Below are 24,485 nucleotides of genomic sequence, written 5' to 3' on the forward strand. Positions count from 1 at the left end.
CAGAGCGACTTAGTTAGTGAGTGCATACATTTTCATACTGGCCCCCCGTGGGAATCGAACCCACAACCCTGCCGTTGCAAGCGCCATGCTCTACCAACTGAGTTACACAGGGCCAACTACGCATCTACACACAATACCCCATAATGACTAAGTGAAAACATGTTTTTAGAAATGTATTGAAAATAAAATGGATACTTTTGTATATATAGTGTATGTGGACACACCTTCAAATGAATGGATCCAGCTATTTCAGCCACACCCGTTGCTGACAGGTGTATAAAATCGAGCGCACAGCCATGCAATCTCCATAGACAAACATTGGCAGTAGAATGGCCTAACTGAAGAGCTCAGTCACTTTCAATGTGGGACCGTCATATAATGCCACCTTTCCAACAAATCAGTTCGTCAAATTTCTGCCCTGCTAGAGCTGCCCCGGTCAACTGTAAGTGCTGTTATTGTGAAGTGGAAACGTCTAGGAGCAACAACGGCTCAGCTGTGACGTGGTAGGCCAGACAAGCTCACAGAACGGAACCGCTGAGGGCTGAAGCGCGTAGCGTGTAAGCAATGTCAGCACAATAACTGTTCATTGGGAGGTCATGAAATGGGTTTCCATGGCCGAGCAGCCCCACACAAGCATAAGATCACCATGCAGAATGCCAAGCGTCTGCTGGAGTGGTGTAAAGCTCGCCGCCATTGAACTCTGGAGCAGTGGAAACGCGTTCTCTGGAGTGATGAATGAAGCTTCACCATCTGGCAGTCCGACGGAAGAATCTGGGTTTGGAGGATGCCAGAAGAACGCTACCTGCCCGAATGCATGCCAACTATAAAGTGGTGGAGGAGAAATAATGGTCTGGGGCTGTTTTTCATGGTTCGGGCTAGGCCTCTTAGTTCCAGTGAAGGGAAATCTTAACGCTACAGTATTCAATGACATTCTAGACGATTCTGTGCTTCCAACTTTGTGGCAACAGTTTGGGGAAGGCCCTTTCCTGTTTCAGCATGAAAATGCCCCTGTGCACAAAGCAAGGTCCATACAGAAGTGGAACGCCGACTGCGAGCCAGGCCTAATCTCCCAACATCAGTGCCCGACCTCACTAATGCTCGTGACTGAATGGAAGCAAGTCCCTGCAGCAATGTTCCACAATCTAGTGGAAAGCCTTCCCAGAAGGGTAGAGGCTGTTATAGCAGCAAAGGGGGGGACCAACTCCATATTAATGCCTATGATCTTTGAATGAGATGTTCGAGCAGAGATGTCCACATACTTTTGGTCATATAGTGTATCTAATTTATACAAGTATTCCCACCCCTGAGTCAATACTTTGTAGAAGCACCTTTTGGCAGTGACTACAGCTGTGAGTCTTTCTGGGTAAGTCTCTAAGAGCTTTGCACACCTGGATTGTACAAAATATGGCCATTTTATTCTTTTTACAATTCTTCAAGCTCTGTCAAGTTGGTTGTTGATCATTGCTAAACGGCTATTTTCAAGTCTTGCCATAGATTTTAAAGCCGATTTCAGTCAATTGTAACTAGACCACTCAGGAACATTCAACGCTTTGGTAAGCAACTCCAGTGTAGATTTGGCCTTGTGTTTTAGGTTATTGTCCTGCTGAAAGGTGAATGTGTCTCCCAGTGTCTGTTGGAAAGCAGACTGCACCAGGTTTTCCTCTAGGATTTTGCCTGTGCTTAGCTCAATTCTGTTTATTTTCTTTCTAAACTCCCTAGTCCTTGCCGATGACAAGTATACCCATAATATGATGTGTCAGAATGGGTAATTAACATCTAAAACCAAAATAGTTGTATTTTATTCAAAGCATTCTCTTAGACCTAAACCTTAACTGGAGTTGTGCATAAAGGGTGTGACCATTGAACAAGTTGAAGAAGTTGAACTCCTAGCATTGGATAGTCAGTTATGATGGTCAAGTCATATTGACAAAGTTGTTGTGAAGATGGTGAGAGGTAGCCTATGTCTGTTTTATAAAAAATAAAATAAAATATGTTCTGTGTTTTTGACACAGGTCAATTGTCCCATATTGATTACTGTCCGGTAATAAAAAATATATAAAAATATAAAATAGTTTAATTATTTAACCAGGTAAGTCAGTTACGAACAAATTCTTATTTACGATGACTGCCTATCAAGAGGCAAAAGGCCTCCTGCGGGGAGGGGGGCTGGGATTAAAAATGTAGGACAAAACACACATCACGACAAGACACCACAACACCACATAAAGAGAGACCTGAGACAAACACAGCATGGTTGCAAGACATGACAACAACACGGGAACAACATGGTAAAAATATTGTTAGGCACAGAAACAGCACAAAGGGCAAAAAGGTAGAGACAACAATGCATCACGTGAAGCAGCCACAAGTGTCAGTAAGAGTGTCCATGATTGAGTCTTTGAATGAAGAGATGGCGATTAAAACTTTCCAGTTTGAGTGTTTTTTGCAGCTTGTTCCAATCGCTAGCTGCAGCGAACTGAAAAGAGGAGCGAATCGGGGATGTGTGTGCTTTGGGGACCTTTAACAGAATGTGACTGGCAGAACAGGTGTTGTATGTGGAGGATGAGGGTTGCAGTAGGTATCTCAGATAGGGGGGAGTGAGGCCTAAGAGGGTTTTATAAATAAGCATCAACCAGTGGGTCTTGCGTCAGGTATACAGAGACAGGGAGACCCATGGGGCGGCGCACAATTGGCCCAGCGTCGTCCAGGTTAGGGGAGGGAATGGCCGGCAGGGATTTGGCTCAGTTGGTAGAGCATGGCGTTTGCAATGCCAAGGTTGTGGGTTCAATTCCCACGGGGGGGCAGTATAAAAAATAAAAAATAAAAAAATAATGTATGCACTCACTAACTGTAAGTCGCTCTGCATAAGAGCGTCTGCTAAATGACTAAAATGTCAAATGTAATGGCCAGTTTACAGAGGAGTATAGAGTGCAGTGATGTGTTCTATAAGGAGCATTGGCGGCAAATCTGATGGCTGAATGGTAAAGAACATCTAGCCGCTCGAGAGCAACCTTACAATGGTGACATCATTTGAGACCTTTTTAAGGTTGCAGTGACACATCCATAACCTGAGCAGAAACCAGGTTGCATACCAGAGAGAATACTATAGACATCAAAGCCAGTCAGTTGATTATTGATACATTTTTCAAACACTTTTGATAAACAGGGCAAGATAGAAATTGGCCTATAACAGTTAGGATCAGCTTGATCTCCCCCTTTGAATAAAGGACGCACCATGGCTGCCTTCCAAGCAAAGGGAACCTCCCCGGAGAGGAGAGACAGGTTAAAAAGGTGAGAGAGAGAGGCTCGTCGACGATAGGGGCTGCAACCTTAAAGAAGATAGGATCTAAACCATCTGACCCAGATGTTTTTTGGGGGTGAAGTTTAAGGAGCTCCTTTAGCACCTCAGACTCTGTGACTGTCTGCAGAGAGAAACTTTGTTGCAGGGCAGGGGGAAAAGAGGGCGGAGCATCAGGGCTAGTCACATTAGAAGGGCTGGGAGATTAGGAAATGTTGGACGGGCAAGGAGGCATGGCTGAGTCAAATAAGAATCCTGACTTAATGAAGTTTTTAAAGAGCTCAGCCATGCGCTCCTTGTCAATAACAACCACATCATCAACATTAAGGGACATGGGCAGCTGTGAGGAGGGGCGTTTATTCTCCAGGTCTTACACCGTTTTCCTGAACTTCTTGGGGTTAGACCCACAGAGTGAGAAGTGCTCCTTAAAGTAAATAAATGTGGCTTTCCCAATAGCCTGAGTGCACTTATTTCTCATTTGCCTGAACGACAGCCAATCAGCCTGAGTGTTTGTGTGCCGAGCCTTTCGCCAAATGGTGTTCTTGAGGTGGAGTAACTCTGCTAGATCACGGTCGAACCAGGGGCTGAACCTATTTTTAGTAGCCTTTTCTGGGTGTTGGGAGTCATAATCATCTTTTAGAGATTTAGGGAGTCCCATTGCTTTAGGACTTGGTCAGGTGGTTTAAGCATGTCCCAGGTTAGGTCACCTAGCAGGACAAATTCAGACATAGTGTAAGGGGCCAGGAGAGAGCTTAGGGCAGGTAGGGTACAGGCCGGTGCTGATGGTGGACGATAACACCCAGCAACAGTCAACAAAGAGCTATTTGAAAGCTTAATGCGTAAAACCAGCAAATCAAATTGTTTGGGGACAGACTTGGTGGAGACAACCGAGCACTGAAGGTGTTCCTTGGTAAAGATTGCCACTCCACCACCTTTGGAAGATCTGTCTTGCCGAAAAAGGTTAACATCAGTGTTCAGAACACTCTTTCTTAACCACGTCTCAGTGATGACCAACACATCTGGACTGGAGCTGTGAACCCACACTTTCAATTTATCCATTTTAGGTAATAAGCTTCTAGAGTTAAAGTGCAGAAAACCTAGGCTTTTACAAGAGCAGAAATCAGTGAAGCAGAAATTGGAGCACAAGTCAGTTTGGGCTAGCAACAGTAGACATGCACATTTCCAGATATCATCAGCAGTAATACAATCGGGGCACGGCAGAGGACAGGGAAAGCTTTGCAGTGTTGATTTTTTTGTGACATCTGAATGTGCATCAGATGGCAACAAGATCATATTGTACAGCAATTTCATCAGGTAATATGAATACAAAGCTGGCGAGAGGTAGTTAGAATAGGATGGGAGGCCAGAGTCACGACTGTTGGGAACAAACATGGTCTGTCCCGCGGTCGGGTAAACAAGCAAGTTCATAGACAACAAAGAGTCATGGAGCAAATGGCATAAAGCACAAGAAAAAAATAAAACCGCTTGGGGTTAGACATTGTAAGTTCAAAGAGCCACTCGTACCAACAAAATAACGTGAGAGAGTAGCTCTGAGTCCAGTAGGCTATACAAGTCTGAGATAAAATAAATAGTAGGCCTATACTAGTTCATTAAAGCTCACAAGCTTCATAAGTTAATTAGCCTACATAAAATTCAGATCAGTCCAAAGTGTGCAGTGTGTGTGTGTGTGCTGGAAGCGAGCGAAAGCTAGGGAGAGAGGGGGGAGTGTGGCGGAGGTACCTGTACCAGACAGTGGGAGACAGGCCAGGGCAGACGGGGAGCATATCGCCAGGTGGGATCCAAGCAGCAGTGCAGCAGGCAACGGGAGTAGGTGAAACTCAATATTAGGAAGGTGTTTCTGATGTTAAGTTTACTCAGTGTACATACGCCACTATGGTTTCTTCACTGTATCAATCCAAAAACAGATTAAATGGATCGCTCTGTTATGTGTCGAGCCATGTCATCGTGGAATGGTCTGCCGCCAGAGGTTACTCAGGTCAAAAGCAAGTTTTAGCTTTAAAATACATTATCACAGCACCTCTCCTCATATGAGTATGTATATATGAATAGTGTGTAAGTAGTATTTTTGTTGTGTCTTTCCAATATATCACTTATTTTTATTTATTTAATGTAATCTTGTGTTCTAGTCTATAACTGTTCTGTACTTTGTTGTGTATTTGTACATTTTATGTAGACCCCAGGAAGAGTAGCTGCTGCATGTGCAGTAGCTAATGGGGGTCCTACTTAATCTAAACATACACATAGCCAATGAAGAAGAGGGTTCTGTTTTAGTATTGAGTATGAGTCAGGTGATTGTAATTGAACTTAATGATTTTAAAGCCATCTTTGATTTCTTACACTTACAATGTTCTAAAACATGCATTTCCTTTTTTCTGTGTAGAGGAGCTGTCTCATTGAATGTGATGTGGATTTTGTGTGTGCAGGAAAATGACATCTTCTTGGGCTGGGAGAAGGGAACTGGGAAGAAATGGGGCAAGAGTAAGAAGAAAGGAGGAGGGACGGACCTAAGTCTGGATGAGATAAAGAAGCAAGCCGCCGTGCAATGTCTGCGTTCTGCATCTGATGAAGTAAGTGCCGTTCCACCCCAGTGTCGCCACAAAGCTCTTCACCCAATGTTTTTGTGCGTGTGGTCTACTCACAGCATTGCTCATGCACTCCTGAGAAATTGAAATGATACATTTCACTTATATTGACTCTTTGAAGCTTGAATATTTAGGAGCAGTTGCATAGACTGATAGTTGGTACAGCAGTTCAGTGGTTATTTTGACACACACCAGCTTGTAAGCTACAAAGCTGAATATGTTGAGTAATTGAAGAATGGCAGAAGCATGTACACTGCCTTCAGAAAGTATTCATACCCCTTGACTTATTCCACATTTTGTTATGTCATGTGCCTTTTTCTCAAGAGTGGCTTCCATCTGGCAGGTTCTACCATCTCAGCCAACGGACTCTGTAGTTCTGTCAGAGAGGTCATTGGGTTCTTGGTCACTTGGTTCCCGGTTGCTCAGTTTGGTTGGATGGCCAGCTCTAGGCAGAGTCTGGGTAGTTCCATATTTTGAGACCAATGTACTCTTGGAACCTTTCAACACTCTAGAAATTGTTTTATACCCTTCCCCAGATATATTCCTCATCACAATGCTATCTCAGAGATCTACGGACAGTTCCTTGGACTTCATGGTATAGTTTCTGCTCTGACGTGCAGTGCATTTGGACAGTATTCAGACCCCTAGATATTTTTCCACATTTTGTTACGTTACAGCCTTATTCTAAAATAGATTAAATTGTTATTTTCCCCTCATCAATCTACACACAATACCCCATAATGACAAAGGAAAAACAGGTTTGAATACATTTTAGCAACAAAATAAAAAATAAAAAAACTATCACATTTACATAAGTATTCAGACCCTTTGCTCAGTACTTTGAAGCACCTTTGGCAGCGATTACAGCCTCGAGTCTTCTTGGGTATGACGCTACAAGCTTGGCACACCTGTATTTGGGGAGTTTCTCCCATTCTTCTCTACAGACCCTCTCAAGCTCTCAGGTTGGATGGGGAGCGTCGCTGCACAGCTATTTTCAGGTCTCTCCAGAGATGTTAGATCGGGTTCAAGTCCGGGCTCTGGCTGGGCCACTCAATGACATTCAGAGACTTGTCCCGAAGCCACTCCTGCGTTGTCTTGGCTGTGTGCTTAGGGTCGTTGTCCTGTTGGAAGGTGAACCTACGCCCCAGTCTGAGGTCCTGAGTGCTCTGGAGCAGGTTTTCATCAAGGATCTTTCTGTACTTTGCTCCGTTCATCTTTCCCTCGATCCTGATTAGTCTCCCGCTGAAAAACATCCCCACAGCGTGATGCTGCCACCACTATGCTTCACCGTAGGGATGGTGCCAGGGTTCCTCCAGACGTGAAGCTTGGCATTCAGGCAAAATAGTTCAATCTTGGTTTCATCAGACCAGAGAATCTTGTTTCTCATGGTCCGAGAGTCCTTTAGGTGCCTTTTGGCAAACTCCAAGCGGGCTGTCGTGCCTTTTACTGAGTAGTGGCTTCCGTCTGGCCACTCTACCATAAAGGCCTGATTGGTGGAGTGCTGCAGAGATGGTTGTCCTTCTGCAAGGTTCTCCCATCTCCACAGAGGAACTCTGGAGCTCTGTCAGAGTGACCATCGGGTTCTTGGTCACCTCTCTGACCAAGGCCCTTCTCCCCCGATTGCTCAGTTTGGCCGGACGGCCAGCTCTAGGAAGAGTCTTGGTGGTTCAAAACTACTTCCATTTAAGAATGATGGAGGCCACTGTGTTCTTGGGGACCTTCAATGCTGCAGAAATGTTTTGGTACCCTTCCCCAGATCTGTGCCTCGACACAATCCTGTCTCTGAGCTCTACAGACAATTCCTTCGACCTCATTGCTCGGTTTTTGTTTTGACATGCACTATCAACTGTGGGCCCTTATATAGACAGGAGTGTGCCTTTCCAAATCATGTCCAATCAATTGAATTTACCTCAGGTGGACTCCAATTAAGTTGTAGAAACATCTCAAGGATGATCAATGGAAACAGGATGCACCTGAGCTCAATTTGAAATCTCATAGCAAAGGGTCTGAATAGCTATGTAAATAAGGTATATCTGTTTTTATTTTTTTTATAAATTTGCAACATTTTCTACGCCTGTTTTCACTTCGTTATTGTGGGGTATTGTGTGTAGATTGAGGATTTTTATTTAATCAATTTTAGAATAAGGCTGTAACGTAACAAAATGTGGAAAGGGGGAAGGGGTCTGTATACTTTCCGACTGCACTGTATACTGGCAACTGTGGGACCTTTATATAGACAGGTGTGTTTCTTTTTAAATCATTGCTAAACAATTGAATTGGCCACAGGTGAACTCCAATCAAGTTGTAGAGACATCTCAAGGATGATCAAAGGAAATTGGATGCACCTGAGGAAGACCCTCAGTCAAACCATTATCATCATATGATACTTGGCATTGGCCAGCCTTATTTTGTGATTTGCTCTCCAGGATTTTCACAGCCAGTGTGATATAATGAGAGTTTACTTGCAAGGTTGGATTGAGGTCAGCAGAGTGAAGAATTGTGAACCAGTGAAAGACTCCCATTTGCACTCACACTCTTACACTCAGTATTGAGATAATGTTATGGGTGACCTTGCAGAGGAGTCATTGCATGTAAGCGAGTGCACAGTTTAATAAGCCTGCATTATATTATTTCTGTGCCCTTTTTCCAAGCAAAATCTGAAAGAATTTGCTGACATTTTCCTTAGTGGTTGGTTGGCAGTAGTATACTATCAAAGGCAGCCCGTAGTAGAGCGAGCGTTTGAGGGCTGGGATAGAGCTGGAGGGCGTATAGGGGGAAGGGTCTGCAAGGTAGAGGAGGAGTGTGCTGCTCTCTGGGGACTGGACTCTGCGGTCTATTTTTTTTTTTTACCAGCACATGCTGCACGGGATTGCAGCACAGAGAGCAGAGTGCGTGCGTGTTGCCCGTCAGCTGACTGGCATTAGCACAATGATGCAAGAGGAAACACAGGGCCAGGGGAGAAACTTTGCTTTTTGCTGGGAGGCATGGTAAGGAATGTCACTTTCTGTCAGAAAGAGAGCGAGAGAAGGGAGAGTGTGTAAATTACACATTTTTGGACTAATCTGGCCCTGGATGTTGTGGTGGATATAGCAGTCCTCACCGAATGCAGATGCTTTTCTGACTTTGCCTATTGCCTACTGGTCTGTTGAGGCATTTTGACATGGCTGTCTTTATGTAGACCAGATCGTAGCAGGCCTTGTTTGCAGCAAAACAGATCACGTCATCTTTGTTCAGCGAGTAAAATCTCAATAGGTATAAGGAAGAAGTAGGTGTCTGAGAGGTCTTTGTTTGTCTAATGCCTGATGTTTTGTAAGTGTTTAGATGGAAAGACAGGTGGTGGATGTTCAGGCTATGCTTAGTCATTTTTCTCATGCAACATTTCTCCCTCTTAGCTACATTTAATCAGTGTTTTACACAAGTACATAGAGGAGCCAGCCAAATAGAAAAAGTAGCCAGCCAGGCATCCCTGGGTTTGAATTCTTCTGCAGAAGGAGCTCTATTTTGGTGGCCTCTGGTACATTCTAATGCCTTGATTCCATCTGAGATACACAGCGAAATAATTGAATGCTTTGTTGAGTTTATTTCCCAGACTGGGAACATTTGTTGTGGTATTGTGTAGAAAGACATGACTATACAATTTAAATTACTGAAAATGTATGAATTCAGTGTGATGTTAGTTGTTTTTGATATTGTCTAGGCCTATATGATCTGGACTATTTTCTAAGTAAGAGAACATTAAACCTTTTAACATTTTAACCTGTCTTCTCTTGAGATTTAAAGTCATATTTACAGTTTTACTGCAAGATATAAATTGCCACAATGATGTTTGTTCTTCAAATTATGTATTTTATTAAAACAGAAAAATTAAGTAAATAACCCACATTATCAAGTTACAAAATTGAATATTCTAAATCCACAAAAATGCTTAAACCACATCAGGCGACCATCTGAGTGGCTGGTTGTACAACCGTTTATCTGTTCTACTTTTTACTATTGTTTCTAAATTATTTAATTTAACATACAATAGTAAAAAGTAGAACAGATCAATGGTTGTACGACTGAACATTAAGAATCAACAGTGCCTGCCCTGCCACAAAATGCTGAATGATATGGCTTATTTACTATAAGTTCAGGGCTCTAACGCTGACATTTTTTACAAGTACATAAGTTGATATTTAGGAGCACACAAATAAATGTAGGAGCACAATGAAATTGTGTTTTAAATGATAAGAAATGACTAAATTCATGAATAAAAGGTTTTTGGACTGTTCCATGCTCTATCGAGCACTATTTAGCCCAAAATATTTGAGTCATTAGGTGAGTCAAATGTTCAGCTGTCCCTTGTTAAGGGGCTGGCCATTACCGTGGTAACGGCACTCCGTGTCTGTCGGAGATTATATTCTCTGTCTGTACTACCAGCAGACAGTTGCAGCAAACTCAAACTAATATTGAAAAACAACCTAACGTGTGAACAAAATTATATACTGTAACTAGCCAAGAAACACGAGGACAAAGTCACACTTTAGTAGCCTTTCACGTCAATTCGACCAATTTATACATTTTGGGCTTTGGATTTAAACAAAAAAACGGTTCCCAAATGCTGTGTGTGACCACCCGTCAACGTGTCTGGTGAAATATACATTCTTACCAGCCAATACCTAAATCTACCTGCATTTGGCGGGTGTTAATTTCCCACCCTGGAGACCATGTTTGAGGTCTGGGAAAAATCAAAGAAATATCGATTTTTAGATGTAGTTACCCTTTAATTCAAGTGCACACCTAGCAAGAGGCTGTTTAGCTGTGTTTTTGTAGCACACATGTGATGGTAGTTTGCAAAACAAATACCCACTGGATTGATCTAAATAATAATGATAACATTCTGCCAGGTAAGCATAGGCTACTTAGTAGTTAACGTTGTAAAGGTGCACTATGCAGAAATCGCTCTGCCATTTCCTGGTTGCTAAAATTCTAATAGTTTGTTTTATTTCCGTTTATGTGAAAAAACAAGCAATTCGACCAATTTGAATGTGTAGAGAATCATTGTACTATCTAAACCGCTGTGAAATATATTTGAAGCTGGTGTACAAAACCGAACATAAAAGACGCAAAAACTAAACTTAACGGGAAGCATAGAAATAGCTCACATAGAACAGATCTACCGCTTCTTAGACTTGCTTTCAATTAGAATGACAGATCTATAACTCACATTTCTATCTGAATTTGGTCAGGTCGCCCAAAAAGTTATATATTGCAGCTTTAATTGAGAAAGTTTTTGGGAAAGCCTTTCCATCTACCTAGAAGACTGTTTTCATTAGCATCATCGCTAACAGCTACACAAAGTGGTAGACGTGCGCACTGCACACACACACAAACAGGGGCATTCTCATTGCCTCTTCAGAAAGTTGCAGGAAATACGAATCACTGATGCATTCTGTTCATGTCTTATGATTAACTTGGGCAAATGAATTAATTTCATACATTTAGTTGATTCCCTGCTAAGGTTAATACACTTTTAAATATTGTTGAATTCCGTTAATGCCAAGATTCTATGAGGGCCCTAATTATCTACTTGAGTAATTAGCCAACTTGGCACCACGACTCCTCTTGGCTGGCTATGTGAAACACACGAAAGAAAATAAATGTGTCAAAGAAAATAAATGTGTCAGAAAACAATAATTAGGCTATTGGATTGACTCATCGTTACCACTTACATTACATGGGACGTGCAAATTCACGAGCATCATGCTTTCTCTCCCTCCTCCGTGTAAAGAAATTCAACTGCAACCAGAGATCTGTATAAAATGACGAGATGCTCACGTCTCCGCCCTAACAATGGGAGTCGTTGTCCCAAAGGCGGGAAGGCAGGTGACATGCTTAGGTCCAAAATAAGCCCATTGAAACACATTGGGCTTATTTTGGCCAGATTTTGGCCAGAGTGAAACCTCTCGCTTCACCTCTTCCTCTCTGCTGCGTTTCCCGGTCATCGCTCGCTTTGTGACTGACAGGCACCTATCCTATCAATAGATCCGTTCATTCTAGTGAGAGAGGGCTCGACGGACTATCTAATTGAAACTTTAAAATGAAAAGTAGCCTAGTTAATCTGAAAATGTAGCCGGCTAAAAATGTGTGTGTAACCGGCTGATTTAGTCATCAGACGGCGCTAATGGAAAACACTGATTTAATATAGTCATGGTAGAGCATGCCCGTGCTGACAGTCAGCTGGTTAGACTTCTGTCAGCCCCATGTTAATACCCTCTAGTCAGTGTTACAATGGGGTCGAAGTTGCCTTTAAAAAAAGCTTATGTTCAAACCCCCAAGTGTTATTGTTGGAAACATCCTATCACTTTATGAGTGGTCTGAAAGAAGCAAATGTTTTATTAATGTTCATTCACTGCTGTTTCATACACAGGTCTCATTAGATTATTCTGTTTAGATTCTCTTTGCTAGATTAATTCTTAATGTTACATATTCTCCCTCCTTTTTTCCCCACAGAACTCTGGAATTGAGAGCCTGGTCGAGGAGCTTTGCTCCAAACTCAAGGACATCCAAAACAAACAGAAAGGTTTGTGTCTTGGGTTTATACATTTGTATGCCCTGTTGTAACAAACTAGTAAATATAAAAACATTTCAATGATAACGCTCCTTCTTATCATATTGCTTATAATTCTTCACAGAAGAAAAATGGCTCCACAAAAAATCGGATGGATCTCAGTCTCCTGAACAAGTTGAGTCCCCTTCCTCAAAGGACCAGGTGGAAATGTACGTTTTTTTTTGTTTTTTTTTACCCATAACCACAATAATACTGTCCTGAGTAGCTGGCACAACTATGCATAGTTGATTTAGTTTTATGCCCATTAAACATGTGCTCATTCATTTTATGATTGCTCTTAATTGACAAAGTTTTCTCTCATTGTTGTTGCAGGTATTATGAAGCCTTTCCTCCTTTGTCAGAGGGATCTGTTTGTCTCCAAGAGATCATGACGGTGTGGAACAAGGCTAAAGCCAGCGCTTACTCCGGCTCATCATCCTCTGCAGCCCCGCAGACCAGCACCGACACCTCCTCCCCAAAAGATTGCAACAGTGATGGTGAAGCTGCTAATGAGAGAACCCCTGAGGCATGCAACACTACCACTAACCCAACCAGCGAGAGAGCCCAGCAGCGACGCAGCAAGAAAGAGAAAGAGAACCGATACCATGGTGGCGCAACAGCGGAGGACCGAGCTGCCGTCCACAGCAAGAGGCAGGCGAGGCACAGGTCAGAGGGCAAGTATCGGCCTCGCTCCTGGTCCTCTGGCTCTAGCGAGACTGGCTCGAGCTCCAGCGGGAACCAGGGCAACTCCAAAACGTCCAGCAGGAAAGCAGTCAGAATCAGGCACAAGTCCAAGGAGGCGGGCAGCAGGAGTAAGAGGGGGCGCAACAGCGGACAAGTGAAGCTGGCTCTGAAGGCCATCGACAAAGAGGAGCGTAGGAACGCTGGAGGAAGCAGCAGCAGCACCACTGGAGGCCCTGCAAGGCAAACACAGCTCTACAAAAAGGGGAAAAGACCGCTGAAGGAGATTCGAAAAGATCCAGGTTGGGGGGACGCAAAGGAGTCCGGAGCTGATGCCAGCAAGAAAAAGGAGTACATGGAGGAGCCCCTGTGGTACACAGAGCCCATCACAGAGTATTTTGTACCTTTCAGTAGCAGAAAGAGCAAACTGGAAACAAAGTACCGGAGTAAGGTGGACTCTCCAGATGACTCAACTATGTCCGCCGACTTGGAAAGGCTGTCTGAGAGAATGCAAGGCATCTACATTGCCAACGCAAGCTTCCAGAGGGCGTATCTGGCAGCGGGCACCTTCGTTGATGGGCACTTTGTTGAGGTGCCAGGCGACGCAAACGAGGAGGCTAACGAACTCAATGGGACCTCAAGCTGCCCTCCGCCCGAGGATAGTAGAGATTTAGATGATGACCATCTGTCTGAATTCACTCACTTCTATGAAGTCGATATTTATCAATCCATATTGGATCCTAGTGCCTCAGACTCAGTACAAGAGAGTCGGATCTTGAGCATGATTAGACAGAAGAGCGAAGAGCAAAGAGACTTTGAGGCAGAATGTTGTTTAGTGTTAGATGGCCTTGAGCTGCAAGGGGAAAGTGCAATAAGGGTGGACTGTCAGGAAGCTTTGGCAGCTGATGGGTTCTTCATGCAGGATTTGGAAAACATGGCTCAGGTCTGGGGATGTTATTCATCCTCTAGCTCTGAAGATAAAGATGGAGAAAGCTTTGTCGGGGACTCTCCCGTTCAGCTCTCCCCCGCTTTGGACGGCGTTACATTCACCATCAGCACGCTGCCTGGAACCCTGGAGGAGCCTCATCTCCCAGAAGCCACCAGCGAAGCGTCTGGTCTGAACTCCTCCTGCTTCTCTCTTTTTGAGCTGCAGTACGATAGCCCCACTCTTCCTTTTCCCTGCGACTCACTCACCGTTGGTCACGAAAACAACACAGATTCAAGTAGCTGTCTAGAACCACATTGTAACAAGCAGTCTCGTTTGCTAATATGGACCAAAAATAGTGCCTTTGATGAAACTGAACACTGTTCAAACCTTTCAACGCGAACCTGCAGTCCATGGTCGCATTCGGAAGAGACGCGTTCAGACAATGAGCAAATAAACGTTCAAACAGAGGAGTCCGCTCTAATTGGCAATGAAGATATTAATTGTATAATCCTTCCTATCTCTGGTACATACCTAGAAGAAGAAATCCTGGACTTTTTACAAGAAGACACCGGTCGCCAGTGCGAGGAGGCCAATGTAGGCACGGTGTCCAATCCGACCTTCGCAAAGAAATCTAAATTGGAGTCCATTTGTGGAATAGCGTTAGAACAGGACGAGAGCAAACAGTACGACGCTGGCATGTTTTCAGATGACACAAACCAACAGAGTGATAACTACAGCTCAGGGATAATAAAGGACATTTGGACAGCTATCGGAGATGGAGATCCTGTACTATCACTAGGAGGAGAGAAGCCAGGCGAGGGCTTGTTCTCCCAGGAGTCGAGCAGCTACCACTGCGGCTGTCTCGACATGCAGGCAAAGGAAGTTGGTCCCATCCAGGGGCCTCCGAAGAAGGCAGTGCAGCACTCTGAGTACCACCTGTGGGAAGGCAAGAATGAAGAGCAGGCCCTCCTGGCCAAAAACGGGCTCTCAAAGATGAATGCTTCTGGGGATTACATGACGCCGTCCAAGCCTTGGGACGTGAACCCTGAGAAAGACAACACATCGTTCATCCTGGGAGGAGTGTATGGAGAGCTGAAGACGTTCAGCGGTGACCAGGACTGGGCCATGGTGCCACCCGGCGACGCGAGAGGCAGCCTGCTACAGTGTGCCGCTGCTGCCGCTTCGGCCTCTGGCTCAGACGTGGTCACCATTGCTGGTACAGACGTGTTCATGAATACTGGCAGCTGCTTTGCCCCTGGCCACAAGCCCTTCTGGAGGCCGCTGGTCTCCTTCGGGCAGAGCGACCAGGCTACTAAAGGAGGTGGGGAAGGATTGAATAAGGGGTTTTCTTTAATCTTCCATGAAGATTTACTCGGACCCTGTGCAGGCTTCCGAGGCGAGGAGCCAGGGCTCGACTACCCGTTTGCGTCCTTCGATCTGAACAATCCGTTCTCTCAAGTCCTCCACGTAGAGTGCTCCTTCGAGCCTGAGGACATGGCTTCGTTCAGCCCGGGGTTCAAGCCCAAGTCTATATTGTGCTCGGACTCCGAGAACGAAGCTTTCCACCCACGGATATACGGCATCAACCGGACCACCCAGTACAGGGCCATCCGCATCTCCCCCAGGACACACTTCCGACCCATATCCGCCTCAGAGTTGTCGCCTGGTGGAGGGAGCGAGTCGGAGGCTGAGTCCGAGAAAGAAGAGGAGAGGAGTTTTCCAGTCCTGGCCCCGCCGGACATCTTCGACGACCCTCAGGCCGACCTCAAACCGCTGGAGGAGGACGCAGAAAACGAGGGCCCCTGCTATGGGAAGTCAGAACTGGAATCTGGTAAATTCCTGCCCAGATTGAAGAAGTCTGGCATGGAGAAGAGTGCCCAGACCTCACTGGATTCTCAGGAGGGCTCCAGCACCCTCCTGCCAATCGCTGAGCAAGAGATTTGCTTAGACTGTGAAATGGCGGCCGCAGTTGGAGCAGCAACATTGACGGCAAGCGGACGGATGGACGTCCCAGTCAACAAGATTCAAAAGGAAGAATCTTGCAGAGAGAAGGAAGCCTGCAAATGTGCAGCGTCTGGTCAGAGTCCCACATATGGGAAAACCTATGACTTCATTGAAGATTTGCATGAGGTAAGAATCTTATAAGAATGTTTAGGTGGGTTGGATCAGAAGTTACATCAAATTTTGACAATGAAACAGTTTCCCCTGCGTTAGACTAATACCTTCCCTTTCTTCTTTTTAGTTCCCTCTATTAAATATTAGTGGACAGGGAGGAATTGGCAGCCAGCAAGATGAGTGCTGGTGGCAGAACACACTCTGTTCCCCCCTTTTTCCCGGATCTCAGTGTACAGGTATGATCAATCAGAGTTATGGTAAATATATCTTAGGCCTACGGCTGAGATGACTTTTTTATTGGCTTACTTTAAATTTGGAAGCTTTTTATTTTTTTCATTTGTTTGTCCCAACAGATGCAGATGGGTCATAAAGTGGTCATACATTTTTTATATACAGTACCAGTCAAAGGTTTGGATACACCTACTCATTCAAGGGTTTTTCTTTATCTTTACTATTTTCTACATTGTAGAATAATAGTGAAGACATCAAAACTATGAAATAACACATGGAATTATGTAGTACCAAAAAAGTGTTAAACAAATCAAAATATATTTTATATTTGAGATTCTTCAAAGTACCCACCCTTTGCCTTGATGACAGCTTTGCACACTCTTGGCATTCGCTCAACCAGCTTCATGAGGTAGTCACCTGGAATCCATTTCATTTAACAGGTGTGCCTTGTTAATTTGTGGAATTTCTTTCCTTCTTAATGCGTTTGAGCCAATCAGTTGTGTTGTGACAAGGTAGGGTTGGTGTACAGAAGATAGTCCTATTTGGTAAAAGACCAAGTCCATATTATGGCAAGAACAGCTCAAATAAGCAAAGAGAAACGACAGTCTATCATTACTTTGACTGACCTTCATGTCTTAATCTGGAAAATGTCAAGAACTTTGAAAGTTTCTTCAAGTGCAGTCGCAAAAATCATCAAGCGCTATGATGAAACTGGCTCTCATGAGGACTGCCACAGGAATGGAAGACCCAGAGTTACCTCTGCTGCAGAGGATAAGTTCATTAGAGTTAACTGCGCCTCAGATTGCAGCCCAAATAAATGGTTCACAGAGTTCAAGTAACAGACACATGTCAACATCAACTGTTCAGAGGGGACTGCGTGAATCAGGCCTTCATGGTCGAATTGCTGCAAAGAAACCACTACTAAAGGACACCAATAAGAAGAAGAGACTTACTTGGGCCAAGAAACACGAGCAATGGACATTAGACCGTTGGAAATCTGTCCTTTGGTCCAAATGAGTCCAAATTTGAGATATTTGGTTCCAACCGCCGTGTCTTTGTGAGACGCAGAGTAGGTGAAGTGTGATCTCCGCATGTGTGGTTCCCACCATGAAGCATGGAGGAGGAAGTGTGGGGGTGCTTTGCTGGTGACATTGTCTGTGATTTATTTAGAATTCAAGGCACAATTAACCAGCATGGCTACCACAGCATTCTGAAGCAATACACCATCCCATCTGGTTTGGGCTTAGTGGGACTATCATTTGTTTTTCAACAGGACAATGACCCAAAACACACCTCCAGACTGTGGAAGGGCTATTTGACAAGAAGCAGAGTGATGGAGTGCTGCATCAGATGACCTGGCCTCCACAATCACCTGACCTCAACCCAATTGAGATGGTTTGGGATGAGTTGGACTGCAGAGTGAAGGAAAAGCAGCCAACAAGTGCTCAGCATATGTGGGAGCTCCTTCAAGACTGTTGGAAAAGCATTCCTCATGAAGCTGGTTGAGAGAATGCCAAGAGTGTGCAAAGCTGTCATCAAGGCAAATGACTTGATGACAGCTTTGTGCACTCTTGGCATTATCTCAACCAGCTTCATGAGGAATGCTACTTTGAAGAATCTAAAATATATTTAGATTTGTTGAACACTTTTTTTGGTTACTACATGATTCCATTTGTGTTATTTCATAGTTTTGATGTCTTCACTATTATTCTACAATGTAGAAAATAGTAAAAAATAAAGAAAACCCCTTGAATGAGTAGTTGTGTCCAAATGTTTGACTGGTACTGTACAACTACTTAGTTTAAACTGAATTACAAATATTAAAATGTGTATCTTAGTTGCAAGTCATCAGCATTCACAGCCAGCATAGTAATTCCTATAAGTGTCAGCTGTTCAGAGTGCTTTAGAATAGAAATACCTGTCAGCCAGGCCAACACCAGAGCACTCTCTCTCTCCCCCCAGTGACACCATCTTAAAACAAGTTCCAGTTAACACATTTTAATCAGTGATCTAATACAAAACGTTTCAGTTTTGCTTTAAGCTGAGGATAAATTAACAAATAGCCTGTGCACAAGCTCACTTGACTGGAGGCCATCTTTCTCACCAACTGTCTTTATTCCTGCAGGGAGCAGCAACATCTGATAACTCTAGCTCTGTGGAGAGGAAGCCTATTGTCGAGAGGATATAACCTCTTCTCGTTTGACTGCACCTCTACTGGCAGATATGGGGGAGACCTCAGGACCGGGAAACCAAAGGCTTATGGACAGAGGAACCTCCCCTCCACATCCCAACCCTGCTGATTTTCATTTACTAACTTGAATCGTGTGTAATCAACAACCACAACAAAAAAAAGAGCGAAAATAATAGGAAAAACTCAAAAAATATGTTCTACATGTCTTCATGTGATGCCATATCTGAAGACATGCATTTTAGATTTGCTTTAGTTGATTCTTCCAGACATTAATCTTCATTAGTCACACTTAGATATAAGGGAATATTTTGTTTTTCCCTCTGTAGGTTTTTCCAACTTTCTTTTTGCTTTTAAACTAGGATACTGGTAGTTGTGGTGTCCGAATGGTTGTGCCTGTCCTACTAGTCTCACTCCTTCGTTTCTAGTGTAACTGCTACAATTTCCATGACCTGACTGTGATGCTGCTCTTCATAACTTAGTATGAAAGCACCGCGATTGCATCCTCTTTTTCTTTCTCCATCCCTATCATTCAGAAAGTGAGAAGAATGTGCTGATTTTTGAGTTGTGCAAGAACTTAGAAGTGTATTTTGGTAGCAGGGGTGCCTTTCTGAATGTGAAGGAAAGAGAAAGATTGTGTGCATCTTTCCTCTGAAAAATCTGTATCAAAGATCCCTCCTCCAGAAGTGTGCAAAGTTGCTCTAAATTAGTATGATTTTGAAGGGTGGTTGTCGGTTTTTCAGAACCTTAGTAGTAGACGTAGATAGTATGGTTTGTGAGGCAAAAAAAATATAAATCTTCAACAACACAAAAAAAATTGCAAATAAGAAAATATTTGAAAACTGCTGTTCAATGCAACAACAACAAAAAAGCTAGGAAAAAAAGATAGTTTGAGTTCAATTTGGGGAGTAATGGCCCTTTGCAAAAATATTTAATTACAGCCATCTCTACAGAGGCACCGATTTGGTGCAATTGAAATCAACATTTTTGCAAACTCCATAGTACAAACAATTGGTGCTATGAATTACTGTAGCAGTTTCAGTTTCGATATTGTGGCCGTGATCTGTAGATCCTGTAGTTTTGTTTGTTGTCGAGGCAGAGTGGAAGGAACTTTTGGAGAGGAAAAAATAAGAGAAATAATTGACTGCTGATGGTTCTCGCTTTATGTGGGCTTGTTTAAAAAAAAAAAAAGAAGATTTAAGATTTTATTTTAAGAACTTTTAACTAGTAAGTTAACTGGCCTGTAATAACAATTGAAGTAAATACTTACAGGTATTTGATTTAAATCTTATCAGAGGGCAACAAATTCAGACTGTCTAGTACAAAGAATATAGTATCACTATGTTCATTGGACTGTAAGGTCTACAGCAGAAGCAGGATATTAAAGGCAATAAATAAAATGTAGACGCTGACACTACTTAACTCAAGGAAAAGGTGATCAACCAAAAATAACATAATTCCACCGAAGTACAACAATATTTAGTTTTTATTTAGATGTGTGTTTTACTTTCTTTTTTGGTATAAGGTAGCCTGTATCCAGAAATGTCTCACTTTGTGTGTGTACGTGTGTGTCTGCATTGAACACGTATAGAGATTGGTTCAAAATTACATTGTGTGCTAGATCTTTATCAAGAGAAATGCGAAACATATTTGTACCCCAAACCCTCTTAAGTGCACGTGCACAAACTCAATTTAATCCGAGGCCCTAAAATGTTGGTTCGATCATTTTTGTGGCCTGTGGATTGACTATTAAATCCTGCGTTAACACACATCCTTAGACTAAATGCATTGTGCATATCTTTATATCCCTGCAGTTATTTCAGTTTTTGTTTTTGTTTCCCTTCTTCCCCTTCAAAATATTAGTTCATATGCTGTTTTTTGGGGGGCAAGAGCCGGGTAAATGTTTTCGCCCTCAGAAGACCAAGGAATTGAAGCACAGGCAACAAATGTTTGTGACCATCCCTCCATGTACTCTTGTGATGCATCCCTTGCGCAGTCCAAAATATTTTCTGCCAACAACGTGTGCACAAACTGGTTTTAATGCACTGTCACAGGGCACAGTGTCTCCATTGTGAGCACAGTCATTGATCCTATGTTTTTCCTATTCATAGACCTCTTAATGGACAGTGGTATCTTGAGTTGGTTTGGCAAAGTCAATAGCAAACCGTTTCAATTTGCCAGGGCCTCAGTTTTTGCCCCATAATTGTGATGTTTGTTCTTCACTTGTGTTAAACCGATCGAAACGTGAATGAAAGACTGCTCAGAAAATGTCAGGCTGCTTTCAATTCTTTTATTATATTTAGACAGTTGTCAGTCCCTCAGGAATACTTAAATACTAAACATTTGTTTTTAAAGTAGGTGGAAAACACTTAAGTCTGTGGCAGTGCATCAGTACTTTCATCCAAGCATTAATTTATTACTGAAACTTTATTTGATATTTTGAGCAGAAAAATGGACAGGTGTTTATTAATCCCAAGATTTGTAGAGTTAATTGTACAGCACTTAGTTTTAGAGCTAACTTTGAACCGGCCGAGCAATTTGAGATTGCATAAGTAATGTGAGGTGGACCTTTCATGGCCCTCGGTCATATGCAATATGTCGGCGCATGTAAACTTAAACATTTAAGCGTATGTGGAGAAAAGTCACTGATCATTTAGCATGAAACGTTATTTTTGAGTGAGGGAGAGCTGAGAAAATAAAGACCCAACCATTATTTGTATTATTTTTTATTATGGAGTGTCTTTCAAATAAGAGCAGCATGTCAACATCACACGCCATCTCTTTTAAGTTGAATAAATAAAACAAAACAGATTTTAAATAGAAAAAATAAAATAAGTACAGGTGTGGGTAAAGAAGTGATTTTTTAAAAACTGTGAGCGTGTGTGTCTGGATATGAGACCGAGTCACCAAGTTCTTAAATGGATGCATTTCCTTCAAACTCCCATGTATTTTCCTTTTATGTTCTTCCATGGTAAGGTTGTTTCTATATTGAGAAGAGAAAAGTTTGGCGAGAAAATGCATCAAGTAAGAGTATGCATTTGAAACTACATTGAAAAGGTTTAACAAATTGAGTTTTGATTGTACTATGGTCTGAAGAACATAGCATATCCAGCACTGAAAACCAGAGTTTTACTCATCTCTTCATTCCCACTAGATGACACCCTCCCATCCCAGCTCATCCCATACCTTACATCCTCATCCTCCTCCCAACTGTCTCAAGTGGTTGTATTGTTCTAATTTCATGTACACCCAGAGTAAATTATTTTGTTTCATTGTGGAGTTTTTTTTAACATCTAATAAAGGTATAAACCAAATCACCTCCGTCTTATTTGCACCATGTTCGCTGTACTTCAGAGAGCGCTGCCATGAGTTCAGTGTTATAATCAATGGCCATAATAGTTATAGAGAATATCAAACTAGAGGATTTGATATCGGTGTAAAGACAGACACTTTCTCAAGGAGGCAGTATTCTGCAGAAATTAGTCTCCTTGCTGGCTCGACATTGAAACCAGGGCAAATACTATCTGCTTCATACAGATACAATAGTCCTAATAAATAGTACAGCCTTGTTACCTGTATATGGTCAAATATATTTAAACTACTTTTATTTGCTCTTGAATTGCTGGACTGAAATATACACTTTACATTATTTGGTCATAGGAAAGTGATTATGACTAAATTCTGCATATGAGGAGATTGAGTGAAAATAATGGAAAACCCACATTGCATTACATCCATTACAGAATAGCAGCTAAGTGTCATAAAACAATATTCATGCATAGAACACAAACTGTTTTCATTGTCATCTGGTGTCCTAGTATAACATCTTACAAGGACTCAACTTACCATAAGGTTCCTGGACAAGTTGACTACTTTGAAACTCTTGTCCTGTTTGATAGAGTGATGGGGACATTGGATGGAGACAATGAGAAGATTATTCACGCCTTGGCAGCTGACAGGTGAATTCATCGATGCTGTAGTCTTTCTTGGCTCGATTACATTGCACTCAAGTCGGTAAGTTTCTTTTAAAATGGCCGCGGAAGCGCCGAGACAGGTATGTTATTACAAAGACAGGATAAACTTACCTAGTGTATTTTCATAGAATTTTAACCAATCCAGATTGTGTAGTTCTTTACTGCTCTGTTGTAACGTTTGAGCAAAACTATCGGCTTGAATAGAGGAAAGGGAAGCGTATAAAACTGACGTAGCGTAACATTTGAGACGTTGGCAAGGGCGCGAGCGAGTCTTTTGCCAAGTTGACATGATTGGCTTTTGTGGCACTTTTAATCCACCAAAATGCCACATTCGTACCGTTCGTACTTTGACCTGTCACTGCCGAATGACACGTTTTGTGTGTGTGTGTGTCAATGAGTCCTAAAAGCGTACTTAACAGACACTTTCCTCTGTAAACAAACACCAAGCTACGCTGAGAGCGGTGAGGGTGAGTTGCAGCAACGTATCATCATGGGCGGATCGAGGAGCCGACAGCAACCTGCCCGGTCGACAGCCCACCTGTAGCATCAACATGGCACATTCCACGGAGGGGACCAAAAACCGGAGAGGAAGTGGTAAGTAGACTGTCGTTTTTGGCATTTGATTTAGGCTAGTAGTGGAGCTGGAGCAACAGGTGGATGATATGCAAATGAGTAGGCTATTTATTCATAATGACATTATTGATTATGGCACAATGCTGCACTGGCAATGGTGATGTATTGAAATTAATAAATTGTGGTTGGAAGGGCCTAATTGTGTTTGCCTCTAGTGACAGTCTAGCTCAACAGGAGCGGTGCGTGGTAAAATCACTGAGGAAGCCAAGCCAGTAAATAATCCATATTACAACCTACGTTATGATAATTGCGTTGTTTGCTCTATAACCCATTCGTTCATACACCAGCGTGATATACAATAAGGCCGTGACAAAAAAAAAGACAAGTTACACAATGGCGGAATAAATGAAACTACACAAAACTGAGAGTTCCATCACAAAACTGGAGACCAACATCTGTCCGGTGAACTCCACAAAGCAAATATTGCATGTAACAAACCGTTACATGACCTGCAACATGGTCAAGCAAGTTAATGTTTTCGACAGTTTATTAACAACTACTGATTTAGAACCATGGAGTTGCCGCAACTCAGCACAAAGACAACAGGAGCACTGCCTCCGCTATTCCAGCACCATTTTAGCTTAAACATTTAAACATAATCAAATCAACAAGGCTATACTTAGTTTAATACACTGAAAACAAATTTAAAGATACGAAAAACAATTTAGTCCAATCAATGTTGCTAATTATCATGTGGCTGTCCATGGTACTGATTTCTGTGTGTGTGCGGAAGCAAAACTTTTTGACTCACCCTACTTGTAGACTAGTTGAATGCCAATGCCATCCTCCTCTCTTTCGTGTTGGCAAACTGTCTATGGCGCTGTCATACAGTACGCTTTTAGTTTTTGTTGTCATAGGCTACCTAGCTAAAATGCTTGCTAGCCTAACTTCATCGCATGGACAACAATGAACCAGCTAAGTTAGCTAGCTAGTTAATGTGATCCTAAAAGGGCTAGGCTACATATTAAACTTCAATCGTCTCAGGCCAGTGGCACAACATTCATTTATGGTTAGAACAGAATCGCCTTCATAATCATTGGCCTGTACAGATAATTAAGTCAAAATCACAAGTCCAAATCCCCATCTCCATCCATGGTTTAGAAAAGGGCCTAATTAACAAGCCAGCTGCTGCAGGACATCAACACAAGCAGACCAGAAACAAAAATGACATTTTGATTGGTGTGAAGCCAAATCCAAACTGGCCACCCTTGGGAGTTTTGCTGCACCAGGACAACCCACAGTTGA

The 24,485-nt window shown here is 42.7% G+C and overlaps 2 protein-coding genes across 2 annotated transcripts in view; both read left to right on the forward strand.

Annotated features, from left to right (window-relative positions):
- The window catches only part of LOC121554655 (uncharacterized protein KIAA0232-like), a 37,157-nt gene extending 15,210 nt beyond the window's left edge, over positions 1–21,947 (forward strand). The window contains exons 3-8 of the mRNA XM_041868318.2: positions 5,743–5,886; positions 12,394–12,463; positions 12,576–12,660; positions 12,824–16,229; positions 16,342–16,450; positions 18,571–21,947. Coding sequence (XP_041724252.2) covers positions 5,743–5,886; positions 12,394–12,463; positions 12,576–12,660; positions 12,824–16,229; positions 16,342–16,450; positions 18,571–18,587 — 3,831 coding nt within the window. The 3' untranslated portion in view covers positions 18,588–21,947. The remainder of the gene's footprint in view (positions 1–5,742; positions 5,887–12,393; positions 12,464–12,575; positions 12,661–12,823; positions 16,230–16,341; positions 16,451–18,570) is intronic.
- Positions 21,948–22,676: 729 nt separating this feature from the next.
- LOC121554752 (TBC1 domain family member 14) overlaps positions 22,677–24,485 on the forward strand; it is a 75,463-nt gene continuing 73,654 nt past the window's right edge. The window contains exons 1-2 of the mRNA XM_041868491.2: positions 22,677–22,687; positions 23,055–23,201. Of these exons, the coding sequence (XP_041724425.1) occupies positions 23,159–23,201 (43 nt within the window). The 5' untranslated portion in view covers positions 22,677–22,687; positions 23,055–23,158. The remainder of the gene's footprint in view (positions 22,688–23,054; positions 23,202–24,485) is intronic.

This window comes from Coregonus clupeaformis, chromosome 19 (assembly GCF_020615455.1).
Source record: "Coregonus clupeaformis isolate EN_2021a chromosome 19, ASM2061545v1, whole genome shotgun sequence".
NCBI lineage: Eukaryota > Metazoa > Chordata > Actinopteri > Salmoniformes > Salmonidae > Coregonus > Coregonus clupeaformis.